The sequence below is a fragment of the Ranitomeya imitator genome, chromosome 4, assembly GCF_032444005.1.
Source record: "Ranitomeya imitator isolate aRanImi1 chromosome 4, aRanImi1.pri, whole genome shotgun sequence".
NCBI classification, from domain to species: Eukaryota; Metazoa; Chordata; class Amphibia; order Anura; family Dendrobatidae; genus Ranitomeya; species Ranitomeya imitator.
In genome coordinates, this window is record NC_091285.1 from 193,542,298 (window position 1) to 193,552,437 (window position 10,140).

A 10,140-nucleotide genomic window follows, 5' to 3' on the forward strand; every position below is an offset into this window, starting at 1 on the left:
CCCCCATATTGGACGAACAGGGAATTTTTGTGTTTATGTAGTTATATCACCCTGTAGGCCAAGATATAGACTAAGTCATACAACATGGTTATGAACCAAGGTCTATATTAAATCTGACAACTACCCGAGGTATCTGTACAGCCATATAAATGATAGCAGTGATCTGTGACAGCGGGAATGTACTTAATGGCTGTCTATATATGTCGCCACTACAATGACAGGTAATATACACAAGGCATTTATTTTTCATCCAGCACTCATGAACTACTGATTTTCCACGGATAATGTCTGTGGAGTCCGCTGGCTTGGCCACAGTGTCTCTTCAATCAGTCTCCGTCTCTGCTTTATTGTGGACGTGTCTTCACAGCTGCCATAACAACACCAACCATAATGGCGGCAACGGTAAATCCTTGTGATAGAATGCGTGCCCGCATCAACAGCTGGGACTGTCTGGTTTTTCCTTGCTTGAAAGCGATGAGCCCATAGGTCAAAACTCCTGCGGTGGCAAGGCACCCTGGGGTGGGGGAAAGGGACATCCAATTACAATCATTTATATGTATACAGCCTGCTCAGAATTCTGCATTTCTCTCATAGAATAATATCCTATATAAGAGGGAAGCAACAAAAGGCGTAGGAGGTATGAAGAATAAAAAATGTACTTTACAGACCAGAAAATATACACAATAAAACCCCCACTAAAAACAAGGAAAAGTATCAAGAGTACACACAGCACCTGGGTAACCAGTAATACAGCCACACAAATTATGATATGTAATAACAGATAAATCAAACGAAAAAAAGATTAGAAAAAGCACTCACAGATAATGTGCATAGCACATATTACCTGATGCTGGGAGGTGACACCCGGGTTTGTCTTTGATCTGCGGTAACTGACTGAGCTGAACTCCGTGACTTTTTCCCACGGTGCTGAGGTCACCGCAGTTCAGCCCGGCTGGGAAATCAGCCTCAGTTACTGGAGGTAACCTCAATGAGGTCACCGCTGCTAACTGATGCTGCGCTCGCAGCAGCTCATTCACCAGTGGTTCTTAGCCTGGATGGTCGCATCTTGGCACCATCCAGGTTGAAAACTATTAATCCCCAGACATTGATTGCGGCGTGGGACAGAACGACGGACAGGTGAGGGATTTTGTTGTTTTTTATTTTATTACAGGAGACGAGGGATTCAGTGGAATTAGGTGAGTATAACTATGTTTGTTATTTTTAAATAAAGGAAAAGTGTGTTTTGTTTTATTTCTAATAAAAGACTTAATTCTGGCTGTCTCTTTACCATTTACAGTGGGGAAAAAAGTATTTAGTCAGCCAACAATTGTGCAAGTGAGAGAGGCCTGTAATTGACATCATAGGTAGACCACAACTATGAGAGTCAAAATGAGAAAACAAATCCAGAAAATCAACTTGTCTGATTTGGCAAGGTTTATTTTGCAAAATTTGGTGTCAAATAAGTATTTGGTCACCTAAAAACATGCAAGATTTCTGGCACTCACAGACCTGTAACTTCTTTTTTAAGAGGCTCCTCTGTCCTCCACTCATTACCTGTAGTAATGGCACCTGTTTAAACTTGTTATCAGTATAAAAGACACCTGTCCACAACCTAAAACAGTCACACTCCAAAATCCACATATGGTGAAAACCAAAGAGCTATTGAGGGATACCAGAAACAAAATTGTAGCCCTGCACCAGGCTGGGAAGACTAAATCTGCAATAGGCAAGCAGCTTGGTATGATGAAATCAACTGTGGGAGCAATAATAAGAAAATGGAAGGCATACAAGACCACTGATAATCTCCCTCGATCTGGGGCTCCACACAAGATCTCACACCGTGGGTTAAAAACGATCACAAAAACGGTGAGCAAAAATACCAGAACCACACGGGAGGGCCTAGTGAATGACCTGCATAGGGCTGGGACCACCGTAACAAAGGCAACCATCAGTAACACACTATGCCGCCAGGGACTCAGATCCTGCAGTGCCAGATGTGTCCCCCTGCTTAAGCCAGTACATGTCCGGGCCCATCTGAAGTTTGCTAGAGAGCATTTGGATTATCCAGAAGAGTATTGGGAGAATGTCATATGGTCTGGTGGAACCAAAGTAGAACTGTTTGGTAGAAACAAAACTCGTTGCATTTGGAAGAGACAGAATGCTGAGTTGCACCCAAAGAACACCATACAGCATGGGGGTGGCAGCATCATGCTTTGGGGCTGATTCTCTGCAAAGGGACCAAGACGACTGATCCGTGTACATGAAAGAATGAATGGGACCATGTATCGAGAGATTTTGAGTGCAAACCTCCTTCCATCAGCCAGGTCATTAAAGATGAAACGTGGATGGGTCTTTCAGCATGATAATGATCCCAAGAATGCAGCCTCCAGATTTCAACCCCATAGAAAACCTTTGGAGTTGAAAATCCGTGTTGCCCAGCGAGAGGTCCCAAACATCACTACTGTAGAGGAGATCTGCATGGAGGATTTGACCAACATACCACCAACAGTGTGTGCCAACCTTGTGAAGACTTACAGAAAAAGTTTAAACTGAAGAAAAGGACAGCGCCACACCGGATAGTGAAAAGCAGCTCACATATTTATTCTGCCTCCTGCGGCAACGTTTCGGTCCAAAGACCTTTGTCAAGCCCTTTGTCAAAGGTCTTTGGACCGAAACGTTGCCGCAGGAGGCAGAATAAATATGTGAGCTGCTTTTCACTATCCGGTGTGGCGCTGTCCTTTTCTTCAGTTTGGATTTGGATGTTCTGTCTGGGATGGACCCCTGGTGAGGACGTGCACCCCGATGTCCACAGAGACTATATAATTATAGGATGCGGCTTTACTGCTTTCTTTGAAAATTACAGAAAACGTTTGACCACTGTCATTGCCAACAAAGGATTTATAACAAAATAACGAGATGAATTTTTGTTAATGACAAAATACTTATTTTCCACCATAATTTGCAAAATAAATCTTGCCAAATCAGACAAGGTGATTTTCTGGATTTGTTTTCCCATTTTGACTCTCATAGTTGTGGTCTACCTATGATGTCAATTACAGGCCTCTCTCATCTTTTTAAGTGGGAGAACTTGCACAACTGGTGGCTGACTAAATACTTTTTCCCCCATTGTAACTATAGGAGTAGTAATGGATTATCTTATAGACCCCTCTCCATTACTCAGCCGTGGGCTTGATGTGACCAGACAATACAAAGGTGACATCAACCCCACAAATATGAACACCACTTGCCACCGCTACAGGGCAAGTGGGAAGAGCCGGGCAAAGCACCAGAATTGGAGCATTTAATAGATGTGACTTTTCTGGGCATCTGCTGGTTGCTGTTTTTTGGGGTCAACATCCATGGCTGCTTCCCAGCCTGAGAATACAAGCCCCCAGCTGTCTGCTTTAGCAAGGCTAGTTGTCAAAAATGGGAGGGGGACCCATGACAGTTTTTTTAAAGTTATTTATTTAAGTAATAAAACAAACAGCGAGCGGACCCCTCTATTCTTCATAACCAGCCTTGGTAATGCTGACAGCTGAGGGTTGCAGCGCCTGGCTGGTTATCAAAAACGCAGGGGATCAATACTCCCATCAACCGCCGCCTGCTCTCACTTATTAGCGGCAGCAGGTGTAGGCTGAGGGGAGTAATAGCCCCATTACCAGCCGCCTGCTGTCGCTGTTATCAGTTGAATATAACTCTCGGCGTTCTTTATTGCTTGCGCCGATTGCCGGCAGAGCAGGGGAGAATGATGAGAGCGGTCTTCTGCACACGGTCCCGGGGAACAGCGCTTACTGCACCACCACCACTGCTTCTCAGGTGCCCTTTTCAATATTGCTTCATTCTATCATATAAAACTCATCACCTCAGTCAATTCACAGTCCCTGCAGCTTTTTTCTTGACAGTCATTTCTCAGACACCAATTTTCTGGTTGTACAAACATGTGACCACTGGATCCAAACAATGGCTGCGGCGGTGATGATTGGGCCACCAGGGCGGAAAGTGATTGGCTGCAGCAGTCACATGTCTGTCACTGTGGCCCGTAGGGACCGGGCAGCGCTGAAAGAAGAGAGGAAAGGGATCTCAGTTTTGAGGATCTGGTCAGGTGTTTTGGGTCTGTAGCCATACAGGGGCCATTTTCACTAGTAACGCCCCTCACACCCTAACACTGCCTCGGCTGAGCTTTAGGGCATTACTAAGGCATTGTCCAATCACAGTGCTCCGCCAAGTGTGACCAGAGACCTGGCTGCCTTATGGGGTCACCCTGTATGGAGTGTACATGGAACTGCCCCTCCAGGGGGTGTACATCTATAGGGTTCCCCCATCAGATCCAGAATGGAACACTCCGACAAACAGCACTCACCTAGTGGCACAAATGGGTTCTCTTTCACCTTCCTGCTGAACTTGCTGCCGAACTGCTCCTTCTCCATGTAAGGTGTCGGGACGAACCCTTCTATCACCGGGGGCTGAGGCTGCGCCATGTTCCTGCTCCTGCGCACTGTCAAGGACACTGTCTCTCCCAAATAGCCGCTCACTCACCAATAGAAGACACGCACAGACCGCCCAATAGCAGCGGCGACAGAGTGACACTGCTGATCACGTGGGCTCTGGGTGTCACGTGTCTACGGAAAGTCGGAGCGTCCTGTAGTTACGGTCCTGACTGGAACTAAGCTCCTATGCCACCTAGTGGCCCTCGGCGGTAATACAGCGCTGTGTGTAACCTGTGCTGGTGACTTTCCTGGTAATGTGAGCTTGTTACTGGAGAGTGCACTGACCCACTAAGGGATCATTCACACCACTGGTTTCATGTTTATCTGATTTCCTTGTGTTACGTCAGTACGCAAAAGGGTCTCCTTTATTATTCATTTATTCTTACTGACATTGGCTGCGGTCGTTGTCCTGCTGCAGAATAAATGTGAAGCAAATTAGAAGCCCCGTGATGGATAGGTATCTATCTATGTTACTCAGCATTGAGGACACCATTACTCTGGACCAAATCCCCATCTCCAGTTCGAAAATGCAGCTCCAAACCTGCAGGGAACCTCCACCATGCTTCACTGTTTGCTGACACTCCTCCACCATGCTTCACTGTTTGCTGACACTCCTCTACCATTCTTCACTGTTTGCTGACACTCCTCCACCATGCTTCACTGTTTGCTGACACTCCTCCACCATTCTTCACTGTTTGCTGACACTCCTCCACCATGCTTCACTGTTTGCTGACACTCCTCCACCATTCTTCACTGTTTGCTGACACTCCTCCACCATGCTTCACTGTTTGCTGACACTCATTATTGAACTGGTCTCCAGACCTTGACACCTGCCACCATTGTTCTGCACATGGCCGACCTTAGCTATGTGTGACCACTGACCAGTGCGGTCACACAGGGCGCCGGCTGCCAGACGTCAGAGGGAGTGCCCGCATGGAGACAGCACATCACTTTGATTTCCCTTCGCTGCTCGTTTACTTGCTGTCTGCCCTCTGACATGGTGCCGTCCGGAGAGGATTGTAGGGGCAAGAACTCCGTCCTCTGCCATGCTGTGTGCCCCTGGCCATCCTAACGCAGATTCAGTCTGCTGAGTCTGTGGCTGTTCCATGAGCGATATAGTCTACAATTGAAGGACCCCAGGAGGTCAGATGTGTGCGTATAACAACACTGCTCACTGAGGTGACAGGATGGAGGGGGCAAATAACTGGATATGCTTATACATGAAAAGGGGAGAGAGGGGCATTTTACTTCAAGAGGTGCAAATGATAATGTTGCTCAGTGTTGAAGCTTCATTTTACTGCAAAGTGTGTGTATGAATGCCATACTGTACACATAAGAAAGCACAAAAATTGAGCTTGGATTAAGTTGGTATACATGCAGCACATAATCGTATGTTCACATTGGCCATAAAGCGCACAAAATCTACACGAAACAAAATGAGCAAAAACCCTGCTGTAACTAAATAAGTAAAAAGCAAAAGTGCATTTAAATAACACAGGGTTCTTAGTAATACTGTTTTTGAGCTAAAATAACATAAAAGCCATCCCACCGCGATAAGGTGACCCAGATCGGGACGGTTGTATGCTGTCTAATATTAAAAACCTTACCATGTGTCATGGTTGACCTCAGTGTGTGAATAAGGGCTGACACAAGGACTCAAGTACGCACTGGCAACAGCAGGCCTGGTCGCAATCTCTGCAACCTCAATCATTATGACTGTCAGAAGGCCTGTATTTGGTATGTTCTTAGCAATAGTCACAAGTACTAGTCTGTGATCTTAGAGGGATAGTCCAATATTTAGATATTGATGGTGTTTCCTTATTCTCTTATTCTTTGGGTAGGTCACCAGTATCAGACTTATTTGGAGTCTGACACCTGTCACTCGACACGCTCAGCTGACCTGTGGCAGCTAACAGTGAAGCTGACCATGTATAGATCATGTATAAACCTGCCCCCTTATGTGTTCTGACTAAATAAATCGTGGGGTGGGGCACCAAAGGGCAAATTTGCACAGGTCACCATTCAACCTAAGCCCAGCCCTGGTTTGTTTTTGTGTGTAATTAAGTTGCCTGGCTTTGTCTTCATGTTGATGTGAGCAGGTTGCGGGATGCAGTAACGGACAGAAGGCAGAGCAAGAGTTAAATTTAACTTTACTGTTACAGTGAGAGGGAAAAGTATAGGCAGGTGGTATTAGCACAATCGGTGTGCTGGGGAAGTAATGAATGATTATTCATTAAGAGTAAACTTATCAGTTCAGCAGCTTCCTGTGTGCAGAGTGTTTGGTGTACACGGTGGTGCCGACACAGTCAGCACCTGAGGGGTCCAGTGTAGACCTGCAAGTGTTGACGATACGGTTTCTGGCAGTGAAGAAGAGTCCTCGACGTCTAGTGTGGGGTCCTGGGTCGCCGAGAGAAGAGCAGTCTGCCACACTGTAGGGGCTTGACAAAACTTGGCAGTAGTATGCGGGTGAGTAAGGGTAAGTCGGCACGCACGCGTTATTCACTGACCCGTGGCGTTGAGTACCTTGACCAGAAGGGGCCAACGGGCGAAATACAGTTCTCCGGTCACAGTCTTTGTAGGTGGCAGCAGGGACAATGTAGCACGGACCTGCGCTGTCACGGTGCTCAGAGGACGGAGCACCAAGCTTCCCCTGCTGCATGTTCCCGCCGAGTCTGCTTGCCGTTTCGCTCGCTCTGCCCTTTGTATCCTAGCTACACCCCCTGCTATTCAAAAAAAACACAAAAATTGAGCTTAACTTGAGTTGGTACACATGCAGAGATTAAACGCATGTTCACATTGGCCACAAAACATTAAAACCTACAATAGAAAAAAGTAAGCGAAAAGCCTGATGTAGCTAAGTAAAAAAGCAAAAGTGCATTTAAATAACACATTGTTTTTAGTAATACTGTTTTTTGATCAACAAATAGCACAAAAGCCATCACACCGGGTCAAAGTAACTCTGATAGGGACAGTCCTACACTGTCTAATATTAAAACCTTACCATGTGTCAATGTTGACTGTTGTGAATTCTGCTCTTGGGCTCCCTCCGGTGGTGGTTGATGGTAATGCAGTTATTCCTGAGCAGCAGTCTTGGACAGGTGTTTTTGCTAATTGCAATTCTGACTGGGGTATTTAGCTGTGCAGGATTCATTAGTCCTTGCCAGTAGTCAATGTTCCTTTGGAAGTGTTGGTTGTTGTGAATTCTGTTGTCAAGCTCCCTCCTGTGGACGTGAATGGTACTTCGGTGAGTTCTGTCTATGGGCTCCCTCTGGTGGCTATGAGTGAAGCTGCGGCTTCTGAGGTTCCTTACACAGGTGACGTGGTTTATCTTTTGGTTGGCTGTTCTATTTAACTCCTCTCAGATCGTTACTCCATGCCAGCTGTCAATGTTTTTGCATTTGTTCAGTTCGCTCCTGGATCTCTCTGGTGACCTGCCTTCTCCTGCAGAAGCTAAGTTCCTGATAGTCTTTATTCTCTGTTTTCTTGTCCAGCTGGTTATCATGATTTTGTCTTGCTAGCTGGAAGCTCTGGGATGCAGAGTGGCCCCTTCCGCACCGAGAGTCGGTGCGGAGGTCTTTTTTGCACACTCTGCACACTCGTCCGTCGTCGTCACCATTGGGAGCAGGGTTCTTTTTTGTGGCCAAGAAGGATGGTTCTTTGAGACCTTGTATTGATTACCGCCTTCTTAATAAGATCACAGTCAAATTTCAGTATCCTTTGCCGCTGCTGTCTGATTTATTTGCTCGGATTAAGGGGGCTAGTTGGTTCACCAAGATAGATCTGCGTGGTGCGTATAATCTTGTGCGAATTAAGCAGGGTGATGAATGGAAAACGGCATTTAATACGCCCGAGGGCCATTTTGAGTACCTGGTTATGCCATTCGGGCTTTTTAATGCTCCATCTGTGTTTCAGTCCTTTATGCATGACATCTTCCGAGAGTACCTGGATAGATTCATGATTGTATATTTGGATGACATTTTGGTCTTTTCGGATGATTGGGAGTCTCATGTGAAGCAGGTCAGAATGGTGTTCCAGTTCCTTCGTGCGAATTCCTTGTTTGTGAAGGGGTCAAAGTGTCTCTTTGGAGTTCAGAAGGTTTCATTTTTGGGTTTCATTTTTTCCCCTTCTACTATCAAGATGGACCCTGTTAAAGTTCAGGCCATTTACGATTGGACTCAGCCGACATCTGTGAAGAGCTTGCAGAAGTTTCTGGGCTTTGCTAATTTTTATCGTCGCTTCATCGCTAATTTTTCCAGTATTGCTAAACCGTTGACTGATTTGACCAAGAAAGGTGCTGATGTGGTCAATTGGTCCTCTGCGGCTGTAGAGGCTTTTCAGGAGTTGAAGCGACGTTTTGCTTCTGCCCCTGTGTTGTGCCAGCCAGATGTTTCGCTCCCTTTTCAGGTTGAGGTTGATGCTTCTGAAATCGGAGCAGGGGCTGTGTTGTCGCAAAAAAGTTCTGATGGCTCGGTGATGAAACCCTGTGCTTTCTTTTCTAGAAAATTCTCGCCTGCTGAGAGCAATTATGATGTGGGCAATCGGGAGTTGTTGGCCATGAAGTGGGCATTCGAGGAGTGGTGACATTGGCTTGAAGGAGCTAAACATCGCGTGGTGGTCTTGACTGATAACAAGAATTTAACTTATCTCGAGTCTGCCAAAGGGTTGAATCCTAGACAGGCTCGATGGTCGCTCTTTTTCTCTCGTTTTGATTTTGTGGTTTCATACCTTCAGGGATCTAAGAATGTGAAGGCTGACGCCCTGTCAAGGAGTTTTGTGCCTGACTCTCCGGGTGTTCCGGAGCCGGAGGGTATTCTGAAAGAAGGGGTAATTTTGTCTGCCATTTCCCCTGATTTGCGGCGTGTGCTGCAAAAGTTTCAGGCTGATAGACCTGACCGTTGTCCTACGGAGAAACTGTTTGTCCCTGATAGATGGACTAGTAGAGTTATCTCTGAGATTCATTGTTCAGTGTTGGCTGGTCATCCTGGAATCTTTGGTACCAGAGATTTGGTGGCTAGATCCTTTTGGTGGCCTTCTTTGTCACGGGATGTGCGTTCTTTTGTGCAGTCCTGTGGGACTTGTGCTTGGGCTAAGCCCTGCTGTTCTCGTGCCAGTGGGTTGCTTTTGCCCTTGCCGATCCCGAAGAGGCCCTGGACGCATATTTCCATGGATTTTATTTCTGATCTCCCTGTTTCTCAAAGGATGTCGGTCATTTGGGTGGTTTGTGATCGCTTCTCTAAGATGGTCCATTTGGTACCCTTGCCTAAATTGCCTTCCTCCTCTGATTTGGTGCCATTGTTTTTCCAGCATGTGGTTCGTTTGCATGGCATTCCAGAGAACATTGTCTCGGACAGGGGTTCCCAGTTTGTTTCGAGGTTTTGGCGATCCTTTTGCGCTAAGATGGGCATTGATTTGTCTTTTTCTTCGGCTTTCCATCCTCAGACTAATGGCCAAACCGAACAAACTAATCAGAATTTGGAGACATATCTGAGATGCTTTGTTTCTGCTGATCAGGATGATTGGGTGTCCTTCTTGCCTTTGGCTGAGTTCGCCCTTAATAATCGGGCCAGCTCGGCTACTTTAGTTTCTCCTTTTTTCTGTAATTCTGGTTTCCATCCTCGTTTCTCTTCAGGGCAGGTTGAGCCTTCGGACTGTC

General features: G+C 46.3%; 1 protein-coding gene across 1 annotated transcript; it reads right to left on the minus strand.

Annotated features, from left to right (window-relative positions):
- Positions 1-222: 222 nt before the first annotated feature.
- HIGD2A (HIG1 hypoxia inducible domain family member 2A) lies at positions 223-4,566 on the minus strand. Its single transcript, XM_069764207.1, has 2 exons — positions 4,361-4,566; positions 223-514 (listed from the first exon to the last, which is right to left on the minus strand). Exons 1-2 carry the CDS (start codon positions 4,476-4,478, stop codon positions 345-347), a joined length of 288 nt encoding a protein of 95 aa, XP_069620308.1. The 5' UTR covers positions 4,479-4,566; the 3' UTR covers positions 223-344.
- Positions 4,567-10,140: the final 5,574 nt, after the last annotated feature.